The 27,864-nt window shown below is 47.2% G+C and overlaps 1 protein-coding gene across 2 annotated transcripts in view; it reads left to right on the top strand.

The window, feature by feature from the left end:
- Positions 1 to 540: 540 nt before the first annotated feature.
- Positions 541 to 27,864, top strand: part of SRCAP (Snf2 related CREBBP activator protein) — a 32,321-nt gene continuing 4,997 nt past the window's right edge. The window contains exons 1-30 of one of the 2 annotated variants that reach the window (XM_079899136.1): positions 541 to 604; positions 2,046 to 2,119; positions 2,690 to 2,952; positions 4,142 to 4,393; positions 5,725 to 5,910; positions 6,148 to 6,288; positions 7,656 to 7,878; positions 7,994 to 8,271; positions 8,914 to 9,007; positions 9,146 to 9,235; positions 9,728 to 9,916; positions 10,006 to 10,334; positions 10,810 to 10,987; positions 11,881 to 12,017; positions 12,241 to 12,410; positions 12,527 to 12,719; positions 14,489 to 14,625; positions 14,714 to 14,900; positions 16,411 to 16,580; positions 16,999 to 17,264; positions 17,476 to 17,763; positions 18,286 to 18,450; positions 19,128 to 19,394; positions 19,740 to 21,235; positions 24,379 to 24,644; positions 24,781 to 24,983; positions 26,776 to 26,945; positions 27,095 to 27,291; positions 27,387 to 27,501; positions 27,710 to 27,829. In XM_079899136.1, the coding sequence (XP_079755262.1) occupies positions 2,899 to 2,952; positions 4,142 to 4,393; positions 5,725 to 5,910; positions 6,148 to 6,288; positions 7,656 to 7,878; positions 7,994 to 8,271; positions 8,914 to 9,007; positions 9,146 to 9,235; positions 9,728 to 9,916; positions 10,006 to 10,334; positions 10,810 to 10,987; positions 11,881 to 12,017; positions 12,241 to 12,410; positions 12,527 to 12,719; positions 14,489 to 14,625; positions 14,714 to 14,900; positions 16,411 to 16,580; positions 16,999 to 17,264; positions 17,476 to 17,763; positions 18,286 to 18,450; positions 19,128 to 19,394; positions 19,740 to 21,235; positions 24,379 to 24,644; positions 24,781 to 24,983; positions 26,776 to 26,945; positions 27,095 to 27,291; positions 27,387 to 27,501; positions 27,710 to 27,829 (6,561 nt within the window). In that variant the 5' untranslated portion in view covers positions 541 to 604; positions 2,046 to 2,119; positions 2,690 to 2,898. Of the gene's footprint in view, positions 605 to 2,045; positions 2,120 to 2,689; positions 2,953 to 4,141; positions 4,394 to 5,724; positions 5,911 to 6,147; positions 6,289 to 7,655; positions 7,879 to 7,993; positions 8,272 to 8,913; positions 9,008 to 9,145; positions 9,236 to 9,727; positions 9,917 to 10,005; positions 10,335 to 10,809; positions 10,988 to 11,880; positions 12,018 to 12,240; positions 12,411 to 12,526; positions 12,720 to 14,488; positions 14,626 to 14,713; positions 14,901 to 16,410; positions 16,581 to 16,998; positions 17,265 to 17,475; positions 17,764 to 18,285; positions 18,451 to 18,724; positions 18,911 to 19,127; positions 19,395 to 19,739; positions 21,236 to 24,378; positions 24,645 to 24,780; positions 24,984 to 26,775; positions 26,946 to 27,094; positions 27,292 to 27,386; positions 27,502 to 27,709; positions 27,830 to 27,864 lie in introns of those variants that run through there. The other variant, XM_079899137.1, reaches the window with a different exon arrangement.

The raw sequence follows: 27,864 nt of genomic DNA on the forward strand, positions 1-27,864 counted from the left end.
ATCCAGAGGCCCAGGTTCCACTACTAACTTGTTGAAAGTACCTGAGAAATTTCTTCAGCTTTCTGGGTGATCTATTAAAAAAAGTGGGGTGTATCGATCCGAGTTGGCAGCCGCAAAGCAGCCCCAGCGGCAGGTTCCGTGGTGGAGGGTAAAAGCTTTCCGCCGCGGACCAAGCGGCGAGCCTCCGGGAGGACTACATCTCCCAGCCTGCCTTGCGCTTCGGACAGCGCCCTACGCTAGCACGCGAACCTCTCCGCTCCCCGAACCTCCTGTTACTGTCTCTCGCGAGAGGACGGGCCGCGCCGGCGGTAGCGATAGTGAGCTGTGGTGGTGGCGGTGGTGTTGGTGGTGGCGGCCGAGACGGCGGCGGCCATTTTGGTGAGGCCTCGGAGGCGGCGGTGGCGGTTCGCTGCGAGTAGCGTCTCCCATTTTTCCCACCCACCGCCCGCATCTCTGTGCCGCGAGAGGAAGCAGTGGAAGCAAAGCGGTGACAGTAACCGCGGGCCCCAGGGGAATTTAAAGGCCGCGAAGGCGGTGGCCAAGAGGGGGCCCTCCCCCCTCCTCGGCGGGAGGGGGGGTGGTGCGCACGCCCCCGAGGACGCAGGTAAGGAGAGGGAGACAAGATGGCGGACGCCCCACAGCTCCCCCTCCCCTTACGGGTGACTGCGCGCGCATCTTTCCGCCACCGCCTCCCCTCCCACCTTCCCGGGGTGCTGCGCGCGCACCTTCGGCCGGGGCCCCGGGGCCGGTGCGCGAGGCTGTCGGCGCGCGCCCATAGCGACAGGCTGAGGGGGGCCAGGCCGGCCGGTTCTGGGCCCGGGCGCGTCTCCTCTCCCCTCCTGCCCGTCTGCGCACGCGTGCCTGAGCGAGCGAGCGAGCCCTGAGAGGACGGACCCAGGTGCGCTCCTGCCCGCCCACCAACCCCAGTCCCCCCTAAGGGGCGCGCGGGAAGAGGAAGGGGGGCGTGGGACGAGTAGTCGGGGCCCGCGCCCACCATATCCAGTCAGGAGCCAGGACCTGGCGGCACGAACCCCCCCTTATCTCAGCCTGTCGCGGTCTGGTGGTGGGGGCTCCCTGACGGGCAGGGATGAGAGGCTTCCTAGTCCTGCGACCCTTGGGTGCGTGGGCTTGGGTTCTGGCGGGAGCCCCCGGGCGGTGCGCGCAGCCGGCTCTCTCCGCCTCCAGGCGCGCACGCGCGGGCCCCTCCCCCAGTCGCGCACGTTGGGTGGGGTGGGAGTCTAGGAGGGGGCGGGGCTATCTTAGGGCTAGTGGCAAGTTGGGGCAGAGGTCAGGGGTCACGCTGGGTCAGGCTGTGGGGACGGATTGGGAGACGGTAATAAAGCCGGGGGTCGAGAGTTCAAGCTTCTTGAATTCTGGTTAGCTCGATTCCAGTGACTCTGTTGTGGAAGGTGGAGTGAATCGAAGGCTGCACTGTGGTTAAAGAATTTCCTTAAACACTGGAGAAACACTTCCGGGCCTTGTGTGGGTTTACCCTGCCTATTTCCGGGGTATGGTTCTTTGCTGCTCGGGCTTCCTTACCTTTGCTCCTCTAAGGTCTCCTGCTCTAGTTCTGCTGTTTGGGGAAGTGTCATATGGCGCAGGTATAGGAGTCGCAGGGCCTGCCCTGAGGAAGGGTGGATCCTCCTACGTTTAGCCCTCACTGGAAAGGAGAGCCGGCTGCCAGGCAGCCAGCACCTTTTGAGCTTCTGGATGTGACAGCTTTTTTGGCTTTGTTAATTTGTTCTCCATTCAGAAGTTGGAGCCTTTTACCCTTAAGCTTTTTAAACTTGTTTGGGGGGCTTCACTTCCCTGCTTCTCCTCCCCAGCCAGAATCTCATGTTACTAGGGAATTCTGTTTTCACAAAACGTGGTTTGTTTTCATTTTTCTGAAATGTGATTTTTTTTTACTACTGTAGTTCTCTTCCGCCTTTAAACTGATTTGGGTATATTTAAAAGCCTCAAAAGTTGGTGTAAAGAAGGCTTTGATGGGTGTTGGTAAATGTGGATTAGTTCCTCACTGCCGTTTTCCTCCCTTTTTGTTTCAGGCGTGATTCCCCTCAGTACGGCGGCACCGTGGAAGTACAGACTTTCACAGGGGGTGTGGTCTCAGCTCACACAGGTGAGGGCTCATATACCATTTCATGTGCTGATGCTAATGGGAAAGATGTTTGAGATAATGATTGTGGTGCAATAACAGATCTGGGACTATGGAGAGAGAAAGATCTGATCACCCTGACTCTACCAAGGAGAGTAGCACGTTCTCTTGGTTTTGGCATCAGACTGTCTAGGTTTGTCCTCCTCCTCCTACTTCCTTACTGTGACCTTATGCAAGTCTTCTGGTCTCTTTGTATTCTGATTTCCTAATTTATAAAACAGAGGAAATATTAGAATGTAAGCTAAGTTTATGTCAGCGGTCTTTTCTGCGTAGCTCTGTTTTTGGTATGTAGAAGGAGCTAAGTAAGCATTTATCATAGCATGAAATGTATCTGGTTTATAAGGTAGATGTGAGGATTATAGAACACATCAAGTAAGTACTCAGTAAAGTATTTGACACATAGTAGATGCTCAAGAAACGTAAGCTATAATCACTGTGTTTGATTATCTTTATTTGTTAGTGTTATCCCTGTTTTTTAAGAAGATTCTTTAATCTTTCTAAATCCCATTTCTACTCTTTTTTACCCTACTTTAGGTGCTCCAGAGGCCGGTGAACCTGAGTGGAGGCTGGGACGCCCTAGTGGGCCCCGGGCCCTGGAAGGCGGGTCCCGGTGGCCGGTGGCCCAGAATGAGGCCAGCTCCCAGCATGCCCTGCAGCCGGACGCCAGCCCCTCGGCCAGCAGCAGTGGTGACAACGACCCAGTCGTTCTTCAGGCATCCAAAGAGGAGCCTGGGAGTGGGACCATGCAGAGCAGCCCCTCCCCTGCTCACCCTCAGCTCCCAATCTTGCAAACACAGGTTTGAAAGTGGGGAGAGTTCCTTCTCTGCTTCTGCTTTGTGGGCTGCTGGCTTTGAGGCAGAAGAAATGTGGCAGGTCTTAGCCAGGTTTCCATGATCCTAGCTACCTTGGTAACTGAGTTTGGAGAATCTTTGATGCTCAGGTGGGCTGTCAAGCCTGTTGGATACTCATATTCTACTTGACATTAATATAATGTTGATCTCTAAGAGCATGGAAATTCCTCGTTACCTGAAAAAAGTTGAATTAAGCCAGGTTGGAAATGGGGTTTGTGACAAAATGCTTTTAAGACTGCGTACTTTGAGAATAGCTCGGTTTCTTTTGGAACTGGAATGAGGTAAGCCTTATGGATGGTGTGTAGTATTCATTCTTTTCTCATACTGAGGGAGTGCTGGAGGTAGAAGAAAATCATGACTTTTAAAAAACTGGACAGACCTAGGTTTCCCGTACAGTAGGCTTTTGATGGTTATGGGTTTGATATTATTTTCCTGAGCAGCTGGGAAATTATGCGACATAATGTTTTTCTTCATTTAGTTGAGGTAGGAATTTGAGTGGCCCACTATGAGGCTTGTGTGCCAGAGTGAATTTCATGAGTTCCCTCACTATGCACATTTAAGTAGGACTTTGTTCTATACTCATTATTGCTTATGCGGTACCTTATAATAGGTGGATATTTGAGAACAGTGACTAATCCTCCCTTTCCCCATCTACCTCTCCAGTAAAGGAAACTACCGAGGCTGGTGATGAACATAAAGAGGTTTAGGTGATCTTGGATTTTTTGATGCTTTTTGAATTTGGTGGTAGCTCAGATTTATTCGCATGGGTGAATCTGTCATACTTGCTGTGAAAAGGAGGGAAAAACAGGGAGTTGTTTATGTGAGTGAAATCATTGAGGTTCTGAAAAGATCATTAAAATTTGAGGTCATGTGCTATAGTAGTAGTCTTGAATTTGGGAATCATGTAAATGTCAGGCTCTAATTCCTCTTGCATGCCAAGTGTTTACTGGAAACTTGGCTTTGCCGTCTTGAGTACCTTATTAAAACTTTATCCCAAATGTTGTGTTTATAAAAATGAGGTTGATACCTTACTCCAGAGCTTTTTCTTGTGGAGATAGAATGAAGGAATGTACTTAAAACCCATGGTAGAGTGCTGCTAAGCATTCATCTTATTTGTCATTTCTCCCTTTTCTAGATGGTGTCGGACGGCATGACAGGCAGCAATCCTGTGTCCCCTGCCTCATCCAGTTCCCCAGCCTCTAGTGGGGCAGGTGGCATCTCCCCCCAGCATATAGCTCAAGATTCCTCTTTGGATGGACCTCCAGGGCCCCCAGATGGTGCCACAGTGCCCCTGGAGGGGCTCAGCTTACCCCAGGCTGCTGACCTGGCTAACAAGGGCCCAAAGTGGGAGAAGAGCCATGCTGAGATTGCAGAGCAGGCCAAGCATGTATGTATTGGGAAGGCCCATGAGGCTTCTTAGGAGTCTTCCTCCCTGAACTCCTATGTCCCATGGGTATTTTACATTTCTTTCCTTATCTTTGATTTACAGTACAGTCTCTGCTTTGATCTTGAACAAGTTTCTTGAACTCTGAGCCTCATTTTCTTTTTTTTAAAATAGGGATGGTGTAGTAGTGAATAGGCTGATAAAAGGTTTAAGTTAAAGGAGAAAATAGACACAAAAGTGCTTTGTAAGCTATGAGCCTCCTAAGATTTATTGGTTTCTACTTCACGTTTTTCTCCTGTAGTCTCTGTTAAACTTACCAGAGGTAAATGTTGTCTCTGGGCCAGCAACATCAGCATTACCTGGGAACTTATTAGAAATGCAAATTCTTCGTACCCTTCTTCTACCTACCCATTTAAAACTCTAGGCGTGGGGTCCAGCACTGTCTTAAAAAGCACTACAGATGATTCTGATGCATGCTCAAACTTGAGAGCCATTGGTCTAATATCCATGTCTTTCTTGGTGTTTCCTTGGTGACCATCAGGCCATTTAGTTCCTTGTCTCATCTGTGGCTGTTAGTTCCTTTGATTTAGTTTTTGTCAGGAGAGGACAAAAATAATGAGGGCAGTTGTCCTGAGTTTATAAGTCACCTCTGTTAAATAAAAATTTCAAGTGCTTTCATTTTTCTTTTTATGATATAACGAATGTAGAAACATTGTTATCTTTTTGTAATACTAACCACTGTTAATCTTTTTGTGTATAACTGTTCAGTATTTTCCACAAAAAAGTACATTTTTTAAAAAAAGTACATTTTTATAAAAATAATATTTTTTAAAAACTAACTGGATTATGTAAATTGGATTTTATAGCATATTTTTAAGTATGAACATATACTCTTGTGTAAGTAGAATTCTGCGGCAGTGAAGGTCCCTTCAGTGTATCTAGAGTCAGTAAGGAAGCATGCTTTCCTTGTTCTCTGGGAAGCTTCCCTTGGATATGTTTTCCTAAGTTGTGCCTATATTCATAAGGTATGGAGTGTGAAAAAATGGAAAAAGCATGAAATCTGGTGTGTGGAGTCAGACGTATTTTTAATTCCCAGTACTTATCAGCTCCTATCTTTGTAATCTCAAGTAAATCACTCAATCTCCCTGATCTTCTTTTTGCTCACCTGAAGAGCATATAATATCAACTCATAGGATTGGTATGTGGACTCAAGACAAGCATATAACACTCAGTCCAGTCAGTGCCTGTACGTAGTCAGAGGTCAGGGATTCAGCCATGGTCATGAGGTGAAGTATATGTCAAGTAACTTGATTGACCTAGCTCTTCCTCATTAGGAGGCTGAGATTGAGACTCGGATTGCTGAGCTGCGGAAGGAGGGTTTCTGGTCACTGAAGAGACTGCCTAAAGTGCCCGAGCCTCCCCGCCCCAAGGGCCACTGGGACTATCTGTGTGAGGAGATGCAGTGGCTCTCTGCCGACTTTGCTCAGGAGCGCCGTTGGAAACGGGGTGTGGCCCGTAAGGTATGTCCTCAACTGGACCTACTACTTTCCATTTTGTTTTCAGGTTTGCTTTTTCTTGATGGGTAGGTTGGTTGGAAGGGAACCAAACATAATGGTGTACAGTGCTTGTAAATGCTTCTAGTCTCGAGAGGCAAGCTCTGACTTCCCAGGTTTCTTGGCTTTGACTTTTCTCTTTACCCTTGACTTGGGGATGGGCCAAGCGTCTGGCCTTGGAGTGTTTTCACCTCATCCCCACAGGTGGTGCGAATGGTGATCCGGCACCACGAGGAGCAGCGGCAGAAAGAGGAACGGGCCCGGAGGGAGGAGCAGGCCAAGCTGCGCCGAATCGCCTCCACCATGGCCAAGGATGTTAGGCAGTTTTGGAGCAATGTGGAGAAGGTAGGCAGCAGAGATTGGGAAAGGGAAATGCCTTGGGGTTGACTGGTGGGTAGCATGGTAGCAGGAATGATCAAAAGTTCTCCTGAGGAGAGTGGATAATTATTTCATGCAACTCTGATGACGTTTCTGTTGTGTGCTGGACCTTTCAAGCATTGAGTTCTACGAGGAAGAGAGAAGTACAATGGAAAAATATGGGTCCTGCATTTGGGGATTGCTAATAGGACTTCTTGACTCCCCTTGGCCATCTGTCCTTTGCAGCCCGTTCAGCGTGCTTTTTTCAAGTGTGTGCCATTTACCTGCTTAAATACCATCAAAGTTCTCGTTAACTGAATTGTTCTCATTTATTAAGTTATAATTGTTTCTTTTTTTTAAATGTCATTTTGTTTATTTTCTTTTATCTTTTTGGGCTGTGTCAGGGTCTTCGTTGTGGTGCACAGGCTTCTCTCTAGTTGCGGTGTGTGAGCTTCTCTCTAGTTGTGATGTGTGGGTTTTCTCTCTCTAGTTGTGGCGCCCGGGCTCCAGGGCACATGGGCTCTGTAGTTTGCAGCACGTGGGCTCTGTCATTGAGGCGTGCGAGCTCAGTAGTCATGGTGCGTGGACTTAGTTGAACCACGGCATGTGGGATCTTAGTTCCCCAACCAGGGATCGAACCCATGTCCCCTGAATTGTAAGGGGGATTCTTTACCACTGGACCACCAGGGAAGTTCCTGTAATTATTTCTTAAGTATTACCTGGCTTCTGTCTATATTTTCATTCTTGTATTCTGCCAGTTCCTTTTCTTTTCTTTTCTTTCTTTTTTTTTTTTTTTTTTTTTTTTGCGGTACGTGGGCCTCTCACTGTTCTGGCCTCTCCCGTTGCGGAGCACAGGCTCCGGATGCGCAGGCTCAGTGGCCATGGCTCACGGGTCCAGCCGCTCCGCAGCATGAGGGATCTTCCCGGACCGGGACACGAACACGTGTCCCCTGCATCGGCAGGCGGACTCTCAACCACTGCGCCACCAGGGAAGCCCCCTTTTCTTCTTTCCACTTCAAACATTCTCTTGTATGTCCATGGCCATTTACACATGCTTTTTCTGCTGCAGGGGATGCCTTTTTCCTCATCTTCACTTAGGGAACACCTACTTAATCTTTAAGATTCAGCTCCAGATACATTTGTAAGTCTTTCCCCACTGCCAGAGACTAAGCTGGCTCTTCTCTATCCTGTGCTTCCTTTCTGCTTTCCTCAGAAGCACCCTTAAGGTCATTTAGCTCTTCCCTCCTGAAAAGCCAGCCCAGGGCCTAGCATAGTGGAGGCTTCCCTAAATGTTGAGTAAGAATACATGAGTAAAAGATTATCTCGGTGATCCCTCCATTTCATGCTTGTGTCAGGTGGTGCAATTCAAACAACAGTCCCGGCTTGAGGAAAAGCGGAAAAAAGCCCTGGACCTGCACCTGGACTTCATCGTGGGGCAAACTGAAAAGTACTCAGACCTTCTGTCTCAGAGCCTCAACCAGCCACTAACCTCCAGCAAAGCTGGTTCCTCCCCTTGCCTTGGCTCTTCCTCAGCTGCCTCTAGTCCTCCACCCCCAGTTTCCCGGATGGATGATGAAGGTGTGTGTCCTCTTTAGCTCTGTTACTCTTCCTCATGTACCCTTTCCAGAGCTGAAAACCCACCCTGTGGCTTGCAGGGCCCCGTGGACTTTGTGACCTTGTTCTCCTGCTATAGATGGGGACTTCCAACCCCAAGAGGAGGAGGAAGAGGATGATGAGGAGACGATTGAGGTTGAAGAACAACAGGAAGGCAATGATGCAGAGACCCAGAGGCGTGAGATTGAGCTACTTCGACGTGAGGGAGAACTGCCACTGGAAGAGCTGCTCCGTTCCCTCCCCCCTCAGCTGCTAGGAGGGCCTTCCAGCCCCTCAAGAACCCCCTCATCTCATGATAGTGACACCCGAGATGGGCCTGAAGAAGGTGGTGAAGAAGAGTCCTCTCAGGTGTTGAAGGTATGGGCAGAAGGGGATAGAAGGTGGGTTCAGAGTGGGAGCAGAGGGAGAGCCTTAAGGACTGGGTTCTTCCAGTCTATGAGGTTGGTTGTGGTTTTTAGGAGTCCTCCGTGGTGTGAGCATTTGGGCTCTCATTTGAGGTTGGATAGGAAAGAACCTGGGTTTGGGGCAAGTTACAGTGTGAGATGGCCAGGTTTCTGATGTGTGGAAGAGTGTACTGTACTCTTAGAATTGCTGTGTGAGCTTGGAAAAAAACTTACTTTGGTCCTTGTCGTTTCTGTGAAATGGCCCTAATACTCACTTGCTGGTTTGTAGGTTCGGAGCTGAGATGGTAACCTTGAAGTCTCTTCTGGACCTAAGCTTTTTGTTTTTCCATGTGTCCGAGTGCATGGGGTTGGTGTTGGGGGCCTGTGTTTCTCTTCTGGCACTTTCACAGGTCCTCCCCCGGGCAGTGGGGCCAGGATTTGGTAGCTGGTACTGAAATTGAAAACCCTTGATTGTATCCTTGCCCTGGGACGGTGTCAGTGGCAACTGTCACTCAGTGGGACAGAGAGACTATTCTGTGACATCTTACTCAACGTTGTGTCTTTCTCTTGCTGCTCTAACCATAGGCCTTCTCCTTTTTCATCCTCTGCCAAACAGGTAAAGCCCCCACCCTCCTCTGTCACACAGCGCAACAAACAGCCTTGGCATCCAGATGAGGATGATGAAGAGTTTGCTGCCAATGAAGATGAAGGTCAGGCCTGTTCTCAGTCCTGTTGCCTCTTACCCCTTAAATTGTCTGGACCTAATATTTCAGACTTTCTCACCTCTTCCACTTGGACTGTGTTCTGAGCCTCTGACCCCGTTGATCTTGGTTCATTCTCTTTCCTAGCGGAGGATGAAGAGGATACCATAGCAGCTGAGGAGCAGTTGGAAGGGGAGGTGGATCATGCCATGGAGCTGAGCGAGTTGGCTCGAGAAGGTGACACCAGACATTTTACTGAGTACCCACTTGGTGTCTCTGTGCAGAATGCCAGAGATAAAGAAATGAATAAGACACTCTTATCCCTTCTGGAGATACTCTAGATCTAATGACAGAGACAGATTTATAGATGGTTATAAGTAGAAAATTATGATTGGTTATGATGGAAGTTTGAACAAAGTGAAGTGAGAGCTGAGTGGAGGGAAGAACTATTGGAAGAGGATAGTGGCCATGTTTGATATGAACCTTAAAGGGGAGGTTCCTCAGATTGATGCCGTCCTTCCCAGTGGAAGGCAGGACCATCCACAGTTCTAGCCCATGTTACGGGGCTTGGCTGAAAATAGCTGCTGCTGAAAGTAAACTCTTTTGCCTCCCTTCAGACATAGGCCTAGCAGTGTCTGTAGAAGCTGAGGTAAAATGAACTGGCACCACTCAGACCTCCCCTTCTTCCCCGTGAAGCATGTGAAGGCTTATCCTTCACTTCTCTTCCAGGTGAGCTGTCTGTGGAGGAGCTACTGCAGCAGTACGCAGGAGCCTATGCCTCTGATGCCTCTGCCCCAGGTTCTGGGAGTAGTGAAGAGGAAGATGAAGATGAAGTTGAGGCTAACAGCTCTGACTGTGAACCAGAGGGGGCCACAGAAGCTGAAGAGGCTACTCAAGAGGATAGTAGCAGTCAGTCAGGTGAATGTGTGGTCATGAGGCAAGAGCTGGGGAGGGCAAGACTGGAGGAGTAGGTATGGTGAACACTAAGCCTTGATCTTGTGCTTTAGACTCTGCTGAGGAACAGAGTGAGGATGAGGAAGATGAGCACTCAGAAGAGGAAGAAACAAGCGGGAGTTCGGAATCGGAGGAATCTGAGTCTGAGGAATCTGAGGAGTCCCAGTCACAGAGCCAAGCAGATGAGGAAGAGGAGGAAGATGATGACTTTGGGGTGGAGTACTTGCTTGCCAGGGACGAAGAGCAGAGTGAGGCAGATGGAGGCAGTGGACCTCCCACCCCAGGGCCCACCACCACTCTAGGCCCTAAGAAAGAAATTACTGACATCGCTGCAGCAGCTGAAAGTCTCCAGCCCAAGGGTTATACCTTGGCCACTACCCAGGTATTTCTAGGCCCAAGCTTCTGCTTTCTCATATCTTTTTTTTTTTTTAATTTATTTATTTATTTATTTTTGGCTGCCTAGGGTCTTCGTTGCTGCGTGCGGGCTTTCTCTTGTTGCGGCGAGTGGGGGCTACTCTTCGTTGTGGTGTGCGGGCTTCTCATTGCGGTGGCTTCTCTCGTTGTGGAGCATGGGCTCTAGGCATGCGGGCTTCAGTGGTTGTGGCACTTGGGCTCAGTAGTTGTGGCTGGCGGGCTCTAGAGAGCAGGCTCAGTAGTTGTGGCACACTGGCTTTGTTGCTCCATGGCATGTGGGATCTTCCCGGACCAGGGCTCGAACCCGTGTCCCCTGCATTGGCAGGTGGATTCTTAACCACTGCGCCACCAGGGAAGCCCCTGCTTTCTCATATCTTGAGTCTCCTGTTTCTCAGTGACAGATTCCTCAATTCCATTGTGTTACCTCTCCTCCTACCTACTAGGTGAAGACACCCATCCCCCTGCTCCTACGGGGCCAGCTCCGGGAGTACCAACACATTGGGCTGGACTGGCTGGTTACTATGTATGAGAAGAAGCTTAATGGCATTCTTGCTGATGAGATGGGGCTAGGCAAGACGATCCAGACCATTTCCCTGCTTGCCCACTTGGCCTGTGAGAAAGGTAACTAGGCCGGGCCCTTCTTCTTGGGTCTCCCTTGGCCAATTTCCTGGGAAGCTTATTTAATGACTTCAACTGTAGCACGGTGAAACAGTCTCTTGCTGATAAGTAGCTTCATTGACTCTGGTCAATAACTGTATAGAGAGGTCATTGTAGGCACTAGGATTCCCCAACCCCCCCCCCAAATTTTGACTTAGTTGATTTACAATTTTCGGTTAGTTTCAGGGGGTACAGCAAAGTGATTTGGTTATACGTATGTATATATATGTTCTTTTTCAGATTCTTTTTCTTTTAGGTTATTGTAAGATATTGAATATAATTTATTGTGCTATGTAGTAAATTCTTTTCATCTATTTTACATGTAGTAGTGTGTATTTGTCATTCCCATACGCCTAATTTATCCCTTCTCCCCTTTCCCTTTGGGTAACCATAATTTTGTTTTCTGTGTCTATACGTCTGTTTCTGTTTTGTAAATAAGTTCATTTGTATTATGGTGCTAGGATTCTTAGGAAGGGCCATTAGGACAGAATCGTCAGGGTTTTATACCTGAGTTCCAGAACCCCAAAGTTTGTATTTCCTTACCATCTCTCATCTTTTTAAAATTCCTCTGCCCCAGATCTCTCCGAATCTTACTTTATTTTTTAAAATTGAGGTATAATTAACATTTAACACTATATTTCAGATGTACAGTATAAAGATTTGGTATGTGTATACACTGCAGAATGATCATCATAGTAAGACTAATTAAGGTCCATCATCATACATAGTTACAAAACATTTTGTTTTTTCCTGTGGTGAGAACTTTTAAGATTTACTCTTAGTAATTTCACATGTGCAATACAGTATTATTAACTGCAGTCACCGTGTTGTACATCTCTCATTCTTTCGCTAAACAGGTAACTGGGGTCCCCATTTGATCATTGTCCCCACCAGCGTGATGTTGAACTGGGAGATGGAGCTGAAACGTTGGTGCCCCAGCTTTAAAATCCTTACTTACTATGGAGCCCAGAAGGAGAGGAAGCTCAAGCGGCAGGTTTGCTTCCCCATGTGTTTGCTCCCTTCCCCTATTGATGTTTCCTATACTTTTAGGCCCTTTCCTCAAATGAGTTCCTTTCCCTTCCCTTTCTGTTACCCCATTCTGCTCCTGGGACTTTTCTTTCTCCCAACGTGATTTCTGTCCCTTGAAGATCTTAGGATGTCTTCCTTTTGCTCTTTCTTTTTACCCCACTTTCTGCTACTTTCTCCTGATACTGCAGGGCTGGACCAAGCCCAATGCCTTCCATGTGTGTATCACATCTTACAAGCTGGTGCTGCAGGACCACCAGGCCTTCCGCCGCAAGAACTGGCGCTATCTCATTCTGGATGAGGCTCAGAACATCAAGAACTTCAAGTCTCAGCGCTGGCAGTCATTGCTCAACTTCAACAGGTGGAGATGGAGATGTCTGAGATTCATGGGAGGGTTGACTTGGCCTGCCGGGTGGGATGCTTGCACAGTTGGGACTTTGCTGACCATCCTCCCTGTAATTCCCTGTCTCTTTGCAGCCAGAGACGCCTGCTCCTGACAGGAACACCCTTGCAGAACAGCCTCATGGAACTGTGGTCCTTGATGCACTTTTTGATGCCCCATGTCTTCCAGTCTCATCGCGAGTTCAAGGAATGGTTCTCTAATCCCCTAACTGGCATGATTGAGGGCAGCCAAGAGTACAATGAAGGTCTAGTCAAACGCCTTCACAAGGTAGGGCCTGTACCAGTTTGTCAAGGGCATTGGGAATGGCAAGGAACTAAGGGCAATACTCAGAAAAGCCTTAGGAAGAGGGAAGTCAGTGCTAGGTTGAATTTACCCAGTTGTCAAACTGCAGTGTTCCAGTGACTTAACTCATTGCCAGATTGAGTGACCCCATCTTAGTCATCATTCTGCTTGTTTTCTTTAATGGTAGCATTTCTGTTTTTATTCTTTGAGTAGAATGATAATGCTGATCTGTTCCTGGCTTGGGTTTCTCTTTACCTGACTTTCCACAATTACATAGTTTTGTTGTGTTCTCTTTTTCTTTTCTTCTTTTATTTTTTTATTTTTGGTCTTCTCTGGCTCCTCTTCCTTTGTCCAGTGTCCAGCTTTTAAATAACATCTCTCAGCATTCTGATCTTTATTTTTTTTTTGTCACCCAGTTTACTTATCTCATCGGCATACTGATTTATATAATTCCTTGACTCTCTAGACCACTCAACCTGTATTTAAATTTCTGATAATGTCTTTAATTGAAAGTTCCTCTTTTTGTGAAATTTTATTTATTTATTTTTGTTATCTGCCCCCAACCCCTTTGAACCCCATCTGATGGACATTTTTATACAGAAAACAATAAAAATTTCCCTCTCAGGGCTTCCCTGGTGGCGCGGTTGTTGAGAGTCCGCCTGCTGATGCAGGGGACACGGATTCGTGCCCTGTCAGGAAGATCCCACATGCCGCGGAGCGGCTGGGCCCGTGAGCCATGGCCACTGAGCCTGCGCGTCCAGAGCCTGTGCTCCGCAGTGGGAGAGGCCACAACAGTGAGAGGCCTGCGTACCGCAAAAAAAAAAAAAAAAAAAATTTCCCTCTCAGCTTGGTGCCTTCAGCCTGACATTTTTGGAATACAAGGGGCACTTCCCTCTCTCCTTAGCCCCTGGGGCTCAGCCCTGCCTTGGCAGCTGTCGCCTACCCTGCCAGAAAGTTCCTCTTGAACTCACTCTGTTATAAGCCAAACATCTCAAGCCTTATAGCCTATTATTTCTACTCCATTTTGGTCAATCACACCATCAGTTTGGTAAATCAAACTATTCAGTAGAAACCAAGATGTCTTCCTTAACTATACTTCCTCGTTTTTAAAGTTTTAAAATATTTTTAATATTATTTGTTCCTATTTTATTGAGATATAATTGACATATAGCACTGTATAAGTTTAAGGTGTACAACATAATGATTTGACTTATATACATCATGAAATGATTACCACACTAGATTTAGTGAAACTATACCTCTTTATTTTCTCTTTTTTCACTTCTTCCATGTCAAGTTGATGACTGTGTCATATCAGATTTTATCTCCTGAGATCTCAGATTTGTCTTTGGTTTTCTTTGCTGCTGTCAGTGCCACAGATTTGTTCTCAGCTTCTTGGCTGGATTTACTTTCACAATCTTGTAAATTTACAGTTACTCCTTGGAACTGTAGTTTGACTCATCCCTTCTGCTTAGTTAGTTGCTCTGTCCTCAGTGCCTTCTTTATCACTTCTTGTGTTGTGGTATTATCTTTATGTTCGTCTCTTTCATTATAATAAATTCCTTGAGAGGAGGGCTTGCATCTGATTCACCTTTGTGTGATTGGTTCCCGGCATGCTGCATGGCTCCATGAGTGTTTACTGATGGGCTAAGCCAGCGCTCTGCTGGTCATCAGGCCAAGACCCAGGTAGAGGGTCTAGGCTGGGGTATAGTGCCCGCTGTTCTCCTGTCAGCCTCCTGCTTATTTGCTTTTAGGTTTTGCGGCCTTTTTTGCTGCGCCGAGTTAAGGTGGATGTTGAGAAGCAGATGCCCAAAAAATATGAGCATGTTATCCGCTGCCGGCTCTCCAAGCGCCAGCGCTGTCTCTATGATGACTTCATGGCACAGACCACGTAAGGGAGGACCGAGGGTGGGCCTGGGACCCTACAGTGGAGCGGAGGTGACTATCAAGATGTCCCATTTATTTCTCCTTTCTCCCAGAACTAAGGAGACACTAGCCACAGGCCATTTCATGAGCGTCATCAACATTTTGATGCAGCTGCGAAAAGTCTGCAATCATCCAAACCTGTTTGACCCTCGACCCGTTACCTCCCCCTTCATCACTCCAGGCATCTGTTTCAGCACCGCCTCTCTGGTGCTAAGGGCCACTGATGTCCACCCTCTCCAGGTAAGCAGTTGCCTCCAAGGTTATTGGCCCTACCCACCCCTGCACCTCTTTTCTTTATGCTGGAGTCTGACCTTTTGCATACTTACTTGCCCTGTCACCTCAGCATTATTCCAGTTTCATCGTTTTCTAACTGTGTCACTTTGGGCAAGCTAATTATTAACCTTTAACCCTAAATTTGCTTGCCCTTCAAAACTGGGGTTATAAGGCCTATTCTGCAGTATGTTTGTGAGAATTGTGTTAATATTTTTAGAATTGCCTGGCATATTAATAATGCTTAAATATTTTAACTGTTTCTAAGCATATGGTACAGTGGCACTAAGTACATTCACATAGTTGTACAGCCATCACTATCATCCATCTTCAGAAATTTTTTCATCTTTCTAAACTGAAACTCCATACCCATTAAATAATAACTCCCCATTCTCCCTCTGTTCCCAGCACCTGGCAGCCACCATTCTACTTTCTGTTTCTATAAACTTACTATTCTAGGTACTTCATGTATGTGTGATCATACAGTATTTGTCCTTTTGTGACTGGCATATATACTTAGTAGAATGTCTTCAAGCATGTGTAAGGATTTCCTTGGTTGGGTAATATTCTATTGTACATGTTCTTGTGTATGTGTATACATGTATGTGGGTATGCACATGTATACATTTACATACATGGAGACAAATACCACGTTTATCTGTTCATCAGTGGACACTGCGGTTGTTTCCACCTTTTGGTTACTGTGAATAATGCTGCTGTGAGCATAGGTGTACAAATGTGTGTTTAAGTCCCTACTTTCAATTCTTCTGGGTATATATACACAGAAATGGAATTGCTGCATCATATGATTATTCTATTTTTAATTTTTTGAGCAACAGCTATACTGATTTCCGTAGCAGCTGCACTATTTTACATTCCTACCAGCATTTTGCAAAGGTTCTGAGTTCTCCACATCATTGCCAACACCTGTTTTCTGTTTTTTTGATAACGGCTGTCTGAGTAGGTGAGGTGGTATCTCATTGTGATTTTGATTTCCCTAATGATTAGTTATGTTGAACATCTTTTCACGTGCTTATTGTATATTTTCTCTGGAGAAATGTCTGTTTGAGACCTTTGCCAATTTTTATTTTTATTTTTGGCCACGCTGTGGGGCCTGTGGGATCTTAATTCCCCGAGCAGGGCTTGAACCTGGTTCTTCAGCAGTGAAAGTGCAGAGTCCTAACCACTGGACCGCCAGGAAATTCCCGCCAGTTTTTAAATTGGATTGTTTGTTTTTTTTGTTGAGTTGTAGTAGGACTTTGTGTGTTCTGGATGTTAGCCTCTTACCAGATACATGATTTGCAAATAATTTTGGTCCTAATCTGTGGGTTGCCTTTTCACTTTATTAATAGTGTCTTTTGATGCAGTCTAATTTATCAGTTTTTTTCTTTTGTTGTCTGTGCTTTTGGTGTGACATCCAAGAAATCATTGCCAAATTGGCTCCTTTGACACTATGCTCTTGTGTTCCTTCTTATGTCAGCGGATAGACATGGGTCGATTTGATCTCATTGGCCTGGAGGGTCGTGTCTCTAGATATGAGGCCGACACATTTCTACCCCAGCACCGCCTTTCCCGCCGGGTTCTGCTAGAGGTGGCTACTGCTCCGGACCCCCCACCCCGGCCCAAGCCAGTCAAGATGAAGGTCAACAGGTACCAGGGCCGAGGAATAAGGAAGTGGGTTCCTAGAAAAAAGTGGCTGCAGCTGGCTGGGGGGAATTGGGGTGGAAAGGTAAGAGTTGGAGGCTAGGCTGGAATGTTCATATAGATGGATGAAAAATACTTGGAGGAATCGGGGGATAGAATAACCAGAAGATGGTTTTGGGAGAGGCCCTTGTGTTTGTCACTGATTTTTTTTTTCTCCCTCCTCTCTCTGCTTCGTGCTTTTTCTTTTTTCGCTTTGTGCTTTTTGGTTATCGGATTTCTTTCCCGCTTTCTCCATTGGGTCTTACCTTTCTCTCCTTTGCTTTTATAATCTGTCTGTTTTTCTGCCTCATCTTCCTTATTAATTTCTTCTCCTATTCTTCACTCTCCCTCCTCCCCTACCCATCCCCTTGTTTTTTCCTCGTAGGATGCTGCAGCCAATGCCCAAGCAAGAAGGCCGGACAGTGGTGGTGGTGAACAGTCCACGGACTCCCCTGGGCCCTGTCCCAGTCCGACCCCCTCCAGGCCCTGAGCTCTCAGCCCAGCCCACGCCTGGCCCAACCCCCCCAGTGCTGCCAGCACCACTGATGGTGTCGGCCTCGCCTTCTGGGCCCCCACTCATTCCGGCATCCCGGCCTCCTGGCCCTGTTCTTTTGCCCCCACTGCAGCCAAACGGTGGGCCTCTTCCCCAGGGTGAGTTCCAAGGGAGCCAGGATGCTGGGGGATACTTCAGGCAGATTGTTCAGATTGGGGGAGAAGTAATGAAATTAGTGTTTGAGGAGCTGGGTTGGAGACAGGGGTGTGGTGTTTGATGGGCTACAAGGGATTATGTATGGAGGTTTCTAGGACCAGGCTGAGGCTTTAGTCAAGGTATATCTGACAGGTGTTTGCTTTGTGTTTACAGTGATGCCATCCCCTCTGGGGGTCTTGAGTGGGACCTCACGGCCTCCCACGCCAACCCTATCCTTGAAGCCAGCCCCACCTGCTCCTGTTCGCCTGAGCCCTGCCCCGCCCCCAGGCTCCTCCAGCCTGTTGAAGCCCCTTACCGTGCCACCGGGCTATACCTTCCCTTCTGCTGCTGTCACCACCACCTGTACCACCACAGCCACGGCTCCCACCACGGCAGTGCCAGCTCCTACTCCTGCTCCACAGCGCCTCATCCTGTCTCCCGATATGCAAGCTCGCCTGCCCTGTAAGTTCCCAGGGCTCTGTGAGGGTGAAGGACTTGAGATGGGAGGAAAGCCTACATGCCATGGAGCTGGAGAGGAAAAGCTCAGGACCATGAGTGTATCATGGTGGCTAACATATATTAGGTATTTTGCCAGGCATTGGTAATTCATAATCAAGTAAGAGCCCTCAAGTAGTTCACAGTCTCTAGTTGGGGAGATGATCCATAGATGAATAAATAGTGGTAAGCCTAGCAGTAGAAAATTATTTGGGGTAAAAGGGCAGTGTAGAGGAGGCAGGTGGTGATTAGCTCAGTATGGTGGAAAGCTGTTAGAGGATGTAAAGGAGATTGCAAAGCAAACAGGTGGGATTGGAAGGAGTAGCATGTCAGAAGCTCAAAGGCTGTAGGTGGAGGCTAAGCTTATTGGAACATGGTAAGTTGAGGGGGAGGGTTGGAGAAACTGGAGACTTGTGCCTCATGAAGGTCTGTGAAGTGAGTTTGAGCAGAGTGAGCCCCATGTACATTAAGCCTCTTCTTTATTCATAGCAGGTGAAGTGGTCAGCATCGGGCAGTTAGCCTCACTGGCACAGCGGCCAGTGGCTAGTACAGGGGGAAGCAAACCTCTCACCTTCCAAATCCAGGGCAACAAGCTGACTTTGACTGGTGCGCAGGTGCGCCAGCTTGCTGTGGGGCAGCCCCGCCCGCTGCAAAGTAGGTAAAACCCACCCCCTGTCCTGCCTTTTTCCTCCTCCTCTTTGTCCCTTTGTTTTTGTGGCTCTTTTCAGATGTCAGCCTTTATGTTTCTTTCCTTACCTTTTGGTGGGTGGGGCCAAGGGGAATGGTTGGAGGGGGTCTTTTGATCAAGATAGGTATGAGTTTATTCTGGAGAAGTTATTCCCTCTTCGTTCTTTCTCTCTTCTCTTGCCTCTGCCCTCCTCCGGCTGATAGCTGCTTCTTTCTTTCTTTCTCTCTTCCCTTAACCCAGGGAATGTGGTGCACCTGGTGTCAGCAGGGGGGCAGCACCACCTCATCAGCCAGCCTGCCCATGTGGCCCTCATCCAGGCCGTGGCCCCGACCCCTGGCCCTACCCCTGTCTCTGTGCTGCCTTCTTCGACCCCCAGCACCACCCCTGCCCCCACTGGCCTCAGCCTTCCGCTTGCTGCTAACCAGGGTGAGGCTTCTGGCCTTCCTACTTACTTAGCCCTGCTGGCCTTGGTCCTTCCAGGCATGCCCTGGGCTACTGTCTGTCTAGCCTTCCCTCAGTGTTGTTTTCCTTTGCCAGTATCTCTGATATCTGTCTGCTACCCTCTCCTGCCCTTGGACTTCTTCCATCCTTTGGGTCTCTTGTTTCTTTTCTACCTTCCCCTCAATCTAGCTTCCTCTTGCAGTGCCACCAACCATGGTGAATAATACAGGCGTGGTGAAGATTGTAGTGAGACAGGCCCCTCGGGATGGACTGACTCCTGTTCCTCCGTTGGCCCCAGCACCCCGGCCTCCGAGCTCTGGGCTTCCAGCTGTGTTGACTCCACGCCCCACATTAACCCCTGGCCGGCTACCCACACCTGCTCTGGGTACTGCCCGGGCTCCCATACCCACATCCACTCTGGTGAGGCCACTTCTCAAGCTGGTCCACAGTCCTACGCCTGAAGTCAGTGGTGAGTTCAGGTGGCTGAGGCCACAAATTTTTGTCAGGAATGGAGATAGGGTGGCCCAGAGGGTTTCTAAGTCACAATAGATCCTTTCGTTATCAGTATACTGATTTGCATTAGCCCCCAAAATGGTCTGCTGAGCCCTTGCCTAATTCCAAGATACATAAGTTGGAACTTTGGAGGGAAAGGAAATGTTGAATTGTTAGATTCCTTGAATCTTTGATCTCATGGTGTGGGAGTGAAGGTCTTCTGGGAAACAGGTGAAGCTTGGGGGTAAGGGAAGGGGTGGGACAGGGTAATAGAAGGAGCAAGAAAAGAATTTGGGGGCTAACTTATCCTCTGTCTCCACAGCTTCAGCACCCGGAGCTGCTCCCTTGACCATCTCTTCTCCTCTCCCCGTGCCATCCTCACTACCTGGGCCAGCCTCTTCTCCAATGCCAGTTCCCAACTCCTCTCCCCTTGCTAGTCCTGTGTCTTCTACAGTCCCAGTTCCAGTATCATCTTCACTCCCCATCTCTGTCTGCACAACGCTTCCGTCCCCAGCCTCAGCTCCACTCACCATCCCCATCTCAGCCCCCTTGCCTGTTTCGGCTTCAGGCCCAGCTCTGTTGACTAATGTGACTCCAACACTGGCAGCGGCTCCTGGACCTCCCTCTTTGGCACCAGTTGGGACTTCTCCATCAGCGTCAGCCTTGACTCTAGGTTTGGCCACAACTCCATCTCTGTCCCCATCTCAGGCACCTGGTCACCCTCTGTTGTTGGCTCCAGCCTCTTCACATGTTCCAGGGTTGAACTCAGCCGTGGCCCCAGCATGTTCACCTGTCCTGGTGCCAGCTTCTGCTCTGGCCAGTCCTTTTCCGGCAGCATCAAATCAAGCTCCAGCTCAGGCTTCCCTTTTGGCTCCAGCACCTACTGCATCTCAGGCTCTAGCCACCTCTCTGGCTCCCATGGTGGCTCCACAGACAGCAATCCTGGCTCCTTCTCCAGCTCCTTCTCTGGCTCCTCTTCCAGTCCTGGCTCCATCACTAGGTCCTACTCCTGTACTGGCTCCATCGCAGACTTCGGTTCCACTTCTGGCTTCATCATCTACTCCAGGAACTCCTTTAGCCTCAGCTTCCTCACTGGTGCCAGCCCCAGCTCCTGTGTTGGTTCCATCATCAGCTCAAACTATGGTACCAGCCCCGGTTCCGTCACCTCTCCCGAGTCCGGCTTCTACGCAGACACTGGCTTTACCCCCAGCTTTAGCATCCACTCTTGGCGGATCGTCTCCATCTCAGACACTGTCTTTGGGAACTGGGAACCCCCAAGGTTCTTTTCCAGCTCAGACATTGTCATTGACTCCAGCAGCATCCCTAGTACCAGCTCCAGCCCAGACACTGTCTTTGGCACCGGGACCACCACTGTGTCCATCTCAGACGCTGTCTTTGGCTCCAGCACCCCCTCTGCCTCCAGTTTCTCCAATGGGCCCGGCCCCAGCTCACACACTGACTTTGGCTACGGTGTCGTCATCTGCTTCACTCCTGGCCCCAGCTTCAGTGCAAACACTGACCTTGAGCCCTGCCCCAGTGCCGGTGCCCACCTTGGGCCCAGCGGCAGCTCAGACTCTGGCACTGGCCCCAGCCTCAACACAGGCCCCAGCTTCCCAGGCATCTTCCCTCGTGGTTTCGGCAACCGGTGCCGCTCCCTTGCCTGTCACCATGGTATCCCGGCTGCCTGTTTCCAAGGATGAGCCTGAGACACTGACATTACGCTCTGGTCCCCCCAGCCCTCCCTCCACTGCTACCTCGTTCAGTGGTCCCCGACCTCGACGCCAGCCCCCACCACCACCTCGTTCCCCTTTCTATCTGGTAAGTTTTACTGCCTCAAAGGAGAGGGAACAGGAAATTGAATTTCTTTGGAGTGTTGCTACAGAGTGGATGGAACAAAATAATGTCACCTTTATCTTGGTAAATTACGAAGCCTAGTTTTGTGGACCTAATACTTGAATGTCACTGGACAAAGCCCTTCCCTGGGCCTTTACTCTTATTTGTAAAATGGGAAGAATAATCCATGTCCTACTTTTCACAGAGGAAGTAATTGAGGACATAATGTGCTTTTAAAACTATTAATCACTGATGTGTTCAAGGCTTTCTTGTTACATTTGGTCTCTTTGGTTCTTGCTTACTCTTTTGAGTTAGTGTTGGCATCTAATTGCCCCATTTTACAGATGAAACTAGCCTACTAAATGATGTTTTAAAATTTATACAACTTGTGAGAACACAGATGTGCTGGCTCCATTGCTTTCTCTTCTTCCCCACAAGAGGCAGTCCTCAGAGACAGGAGGATTTTTCTCAGTTGCTAAAACTGTCACCATTAAGTATTTGAACTTCTAGGGGAGAAAGGACACCACGGAATACAGTTCCCTAAAGATCATGAGCGTTTGACTTTGACGGTCATTTGCTGTAGTTTTTTACCTCCATGGTGATTAAGTGGGAAATAAAAAGAACTCTGTCCCTTCATGAGCTTTCTGGTAGCCATTTTTTTCTATCATATATATAGTTGTATATATATTTGGTTAAATAAAAGTTGCAACTCAGAGTAAGTAACCCAGGACCCAATAATGAGAAAGATCTAGTGAGTCCTTCCAGGCCCTCTTGTCTTTTTCTCACTCTGATAATAGAGCTGCTTATTCTCGGCCCCAGTCCCCCACCCTCCCATCTTTGCCACTTGCTTCCACCTTTGGTCTTTCTCTAATGCTGCCAGGTTGGTCTGGCTTTTTGGAAGTAGAGAGAGGAGAGCCTAGATCCTAGCCCAAGGGTGCAACCCCATGGTCTGTGTTAAATTTGCATTGCTCTGCAAGTAGGTAGCAGCTTCTTGATACTTTTTCTTTAAACAGTTTGAGATATAAATCACATACCATACAGTTCACCTATTTAAACCATACAGTTCATTGGCTTTTAGTATATTCACAGAGTTATGCAACCATGACAACAATCAACTTTAGAACATTTTCATTGCCCTAAAAAAAAAGAAACCCCACACCCTTAACCATCATCCCTGACCTTTCCATCCCTCCTAGCTCTAAGTAACTTGTATCTGTAGATTTACTTATGGAGTCATATACGGTTTTTTGTGACTGGCTTCTTTTACTTAATATTTTTGAGGTTCATCCATGTTATGCTATAACTGACATATATATATGTATATATATCAGTACTTCATTTTTTAAAAATTGTTGAATAATATGCCATTGTATGAATATACCACATTTTATATATCTATTCATCAGTTGATTGGGGGACATTTGGTTTGTTTCTTCTTTTTGGCTGTTATGAATAATGCTGCTGTGAACATTCATGTATAAGATTTTGTATCTTTTCATATATGTTCGGTTATATTGGATGTAAATTTAGGAGTGGAATTAACTGGGTTATGGTAACTATGTTTGTTCGAGGAACTGACAAACTGTTTTCCAAAGTGGCTGTACCATTTTACATTCCCACCAGCGCTTGTGAGGGTTCCAGGTTGTCTACATCTTTGCCAAAAACTTGTTATTATTTGTCTTTTTTGATTATAGCCATCCTAGTGGGTTTGAAGTGGTATCCTGTGGTTTTTAAATATTTATTTATTTGGTTGCGCCGGGCCTTAGTTGCAGCGGGGGGCTCCTTAGTTGCAGCTCCAGGGCACTGCAGTTGCAGCTCGCCAGCTCCTTAGTTGTGGCATGCGAACGCTTAGTTGAGGTATGCATGTGGGATCTAGTTCCCTGACCAGGGATCGAACCCGGGCCTCCTGTATTGGGGGCACAGAGTAGAGTCTTATCCACTGCACCACCAGGGAAGTCCCTTTTGTGGTTTTGATTTGCATTTTTCTGATGGCTAATGATGTTGAGCATCTTTTCAGTGGTTGTTAGCCATTTGTATATCTTCTTTGAAGAAATGTCTATTCAGATCCTTTCCCTTTTTTAATTGGGTTATTTTATTCTTTTCCTTTTTGTTATTGAGTTGTAAGAGTTCTTTATTCTTGATACAAGTCCTTTTTCAGGTAGATGATTTGCAAATATTGTCTCCTTTGCTGCTACTTAATGAGAGCTGGCCTTAATGATTTTTCCCTCTGCTAGGATGCTTTCCTTCCTCACTTATTAGACCACCAGGAGCCAAGAGGTCAAGCTTAAGGTAGCAGTCAGGAAGGGAGATTTGGGACACTGCTTTTTTTCAGGACCATCTTGTAGGGTCCAGTCTCCTTCATTATTTGTTCATTCTAATAACATATTTATTGAAAGCCTACTTTGTGCCAGATACTGAGTTGGATACTGGATGATTACAGTGAGGGGCTTACAGTTTAGTGGGTAGAAGATGTTAATCAAAGAATCCTATACATGTAAAACTACAAGTGTGATAAGTGCTACAAAAGAGTTAGGTGGTTTTATAGCCTGTGAAACTGGAAGCACAAAGATGGGAAAGGATTGGGTCAAAGTCATACAGGTATCCTGTCAGCCAGGGCACTCCCCTTTTCTCTCTCGGGGTTACCTAGATGTCTGGTTAGCTGTTCCCATCCCACCCCATTCCAGTCTGACCTTGGACAAAAACCTGCCATGGATTTGATTAGCCTCTCTGTATCCTGGTCAGTGATTTGAGGAGGGATTTTAATAATTGTTTTGGATCTACTGCAAGAAGATAAATTAACTTGGATATTCTGGATTTAAGTGTTACATGGGAAAACTCACGCAAATCATCCATTCTATAAGTTTGTCAAACATACGGATCTTAATTTTGAATATTTAGGTACCTGCTTTGGTAGCATACAGGGAAGATCAGTTTTCTTTTGTGGAGAAGTTATTTCATTTAACATTGGGAAAAGAATAACTCCCATTATTGACAATTTGGAAGAACCAAAATAGTGTATTGTTGAATCTTATGGTTTCCACAGATTATGTTTAATTCTGGGAGGAACTGCCAGATTTTCTATAAGGACGCTGATCACTTTTTCTGTGTTTTTCTCCTCTTATCCTCAGGACTCTCTGGAGGAAAAGCGGAAGCAGCAGCGGTCTGAACGCCTGGAACGGATTTTCCAACTTAGTGAGGCTCATGGGGCCCTGGCACCCGTGTATGGGACTGAAGTCTTGGATTTCTGTACCCTGCCCCAACCTGTTGCCAGCCCCATCGGCCCTCGTTCTCCTGGCCCCAGCCACCCCACCTTTTGGACTTATACCGAGGCTGCCCGCCAGGCTGTACTGTTTCCCCAGCAACGACTAGACCAGCTGTCAGAAATCATTGAGAGGTTGGCAGGGCTAAGTGCTAATGGGAAGTGGGTCTTGGGGCCTCTGAGTGGATATAGTGGTTAGGGCTGGTAAAGGTGCTAACTTCTGGGGCCATTCAGAGTTCCATATTTTATACTGCTTGCCTTCTTTTTACAGGTTCATCTTTGTCATGCCTCCTGTGGAGGCACCTCCCCCTTCCTTGCACGCCTGCCACCCACCTCCTTGGCTGGCCCCTCGTCAGGCAGCCTTCCAGGAGCAATTGGCTCGTGAGCTCTGGCCCCGGGCTCGTCCTTTGCACCGTATTGTGTGTAACATGCGTACCCAGTTTCCTGACCTGAGGCTTATCCAGTATGATTGCGGTGAGTTCTTCGGCCAGTGAGGGTCTCTTGACCTCTTTTCTTGTCTTAGCCTGAAGACTGTTACATCAAAGGGATGCTGTACATAAGGTCTCTGTGGATTTCATTAAACATCAGATAGTCTTCTGGGTTATGCTTCTGGGTGAGATGAAGAAATGTAGGCCTCATGATAGATTCTTGGCATTCATGAATTTGACTTTGATGAAAGTTGAAAATGTTTGCTAACTCATTTATTCAGTGATTATTTTGTGAACATGTTACATCATTTGGGATACAATGGCAAATGACATAGCACAGTGTGGAGTTTTCAGATTTATGGGGAAAGGTGTGTGGTGGTATAAGACTGCACAGTAAATAGTAGATTTTGGGGAATTCCCTGGTGGTCCAGTGGTAGGACTCCACGCTTTCACTGCTGAGGGCACAGGTTCCATCCCTGGTTGGGGAATTAAGATCTCGTAAGCCAGGTGGCCAAAAAAAAAAAAAAAGTAAATAGTAGATTTTGTTTTGGGGAAAGATTTGAACAAGGATGCTTGCCTTTTGAATAGAATCTTATTGGTTAGAAGAAATTTGGCTGCAGGTGACAGAAAACCAACCAACAGTGACTTAAACCACAAGATCATTTATTGTTTACTAAATGAGAAATGCCGAGAATGGTGGTATATGGCTGGTTCAGCAGCTTAGTGGTATCTTCATGGACCCGGGACCTTACCTACTATCCTTAGCTTTTATCTTTTTATTCTCATGGTTATTTCTTCATGGTCTTAAGATGGCTGCTATAACTCCAGGGAGCACACCAGTGCTCCAGGCAGGAAGCAAGGGGTTGAAATAAAACACTCGCAAGTCTTTCATTTTTTTCTGGGAAAGAAAGCCCTCCCAGTTGACTTTGATTCAAAATTCATTGGCTCAGATTGGGCCATATGCCCATCCTTAGAGTAATCACTGACAACGGGAAAAAGGAACTGTGGCTTATTTAGAACAATAATGATTCATTTTCTGGGGTTGGTTTGGCGTGCGCCTTCCGTGGGTATCAAGGGATCTCTGCCAGGTGTCCATAGGATTAATCGGGTTCTGTTAACCGAGAATGGCTGTTGGACAGTAGCGAATAGTTTCTGCCACAACTGTGCACAGGTATTTCTATAGTAATATGTTTGTAGATTTCTATAGTAATATGTTTGCAGATTTCTTAAATGTCTTAGAACATAAGAAAGTCAGCAGAATTTTTATTAATATGTGTTCAATAAATATTTTAGTAAAAAGATAATTTTATAACACTTGAAACCATTCAGAATAGGTGAATTGAAAGTCTTTGTTAAAAGTGTTCAAACTGATTGAATCACTATTTTCGTGTTTGATGGGAGGTTAAACTAGATAACCTCATAAGATCCTGCCTCTCTGGTTCTTATCTCAGTGACCTTCCATCCAAGTGAGCTATGACATCAATGGATTTGTTGATGTTTATCTTGTGAATGGCTTGTGCTGCAGCTGGTATAACTCAGTGTAGTACTTGAAGGTCTTTTCCTGCTCATACACCATTGAGGATTTCTTTTTTCCCCCTGAGGGTCTGTATTACCCTGCCCCTAGTTAGACTGAAAGAAGTCAGATCCAAGACAGGAGCAGACTGAAGAGGAAGAACCCTTAAGAGAAGAAAATATATAAAGTTAAATATTTTTGATTCCCCTGGGTTGATCGAAACCCTGGCGTAAAACTTGATCTTTCAACTACACAGGCTTCCAGTGCTGTGTTTTTCCCACTCCAGTTTATAGCTAGCTCCCTGTACCCCTTCATATCTCTTTAGGAAAGTTGCAAACGTTGGCAGTGCTGTTGCGACAGCTCAAGGCGGAGGGCCACCGGGTGCTCATATTCACCCAGATGACCCGAATGCTGGATGTGTTGGAACAGTTTCTCACCTACCATGGCCACCTCTACTTGCGTCTGGATGGGTCTACTAGAGTTGAACAGAGACAGGTAACCCAGGCATCTCTGGCCCTTAGAGGCTCGCCTCAGCTCTGTCTCCTTTTTCCAGGGTTCAGAGTCCCAGGAGGGGCCCCCACTAAGCCTTGGTGTGTTTTTGGGGATATGTCTCCCAATACTATCTTTTTTTCCTTTTCCTCTAGGCCTTGATGGAACGATTCAATGCAGACAAACGCATATTCTGCTTCATCCTTTCAACTCGGAGTGGGGGTGTGGGCGTGAACCTGACGGGGGCAGACACTGTTGTTTTTTATGACAGCGACTGGAATCCTACCATGGATGCTCAGGCCCAGGATCGCTGTCACCGAATTGGCCAGACCCGAGATGTCCACATATATAGGTATTGCCTAGTCTCCCCTTACCTTACTTTCCCTTTGCTAATAGGGTTTTACTGATGTATTTGGCTGTTTATACATGTCCTTTATCACCCCCTAGGCTTATCAGTGAACGGACAGTGGAAGAGAACATCCTAAAAAAGGCAAACCAGAAGAGAATGTTGGGAGACATGGCAATTGAGGGAGGCAACTTCACCACAGCCTATTTTAAACAGGTACTAAGATCTTCCAGTCTGTGCAAGAGAGAACTGCTATGCCTGTAGGAGTTACTACTGCTTATTAAAAAGGATGCTTTGGCCTCCACAGATCTGCCTCTTCAACTAGTGGTGCTTCTGATACTACTAAGAGCTATCAGCTTCATAGCTATAGATCTGGGACCAACATTCCGTTGGCTCTGACACTTTTCATATGTTCTTTCCAAAGCAGACCATCCGAGAGCTGTTTGATATGCCTCTGGAGGAACCATCTGGCTCATCTATACCCTCTGCCCCTGAAGATGAGGAAGAGACTGTGGCCAGCAAGCAGACCCATATCCTGGAGCAGGTGAAAAAAGAGTGGGCAGGGACTTCACTGGCCAT

This window comes from Stenella coeruleoalba (genome assembly GCF_951394435.1).
Source record: "Stenella coeruleoalba genome assembly, chromosome: 15".
NCBI classification, from domain to species: Eukaryota; Metazoa; Chordata; class Mammalia; order Artiodactyla; family Delphinidae; genus Stenella; species Stenella coeruleoalba.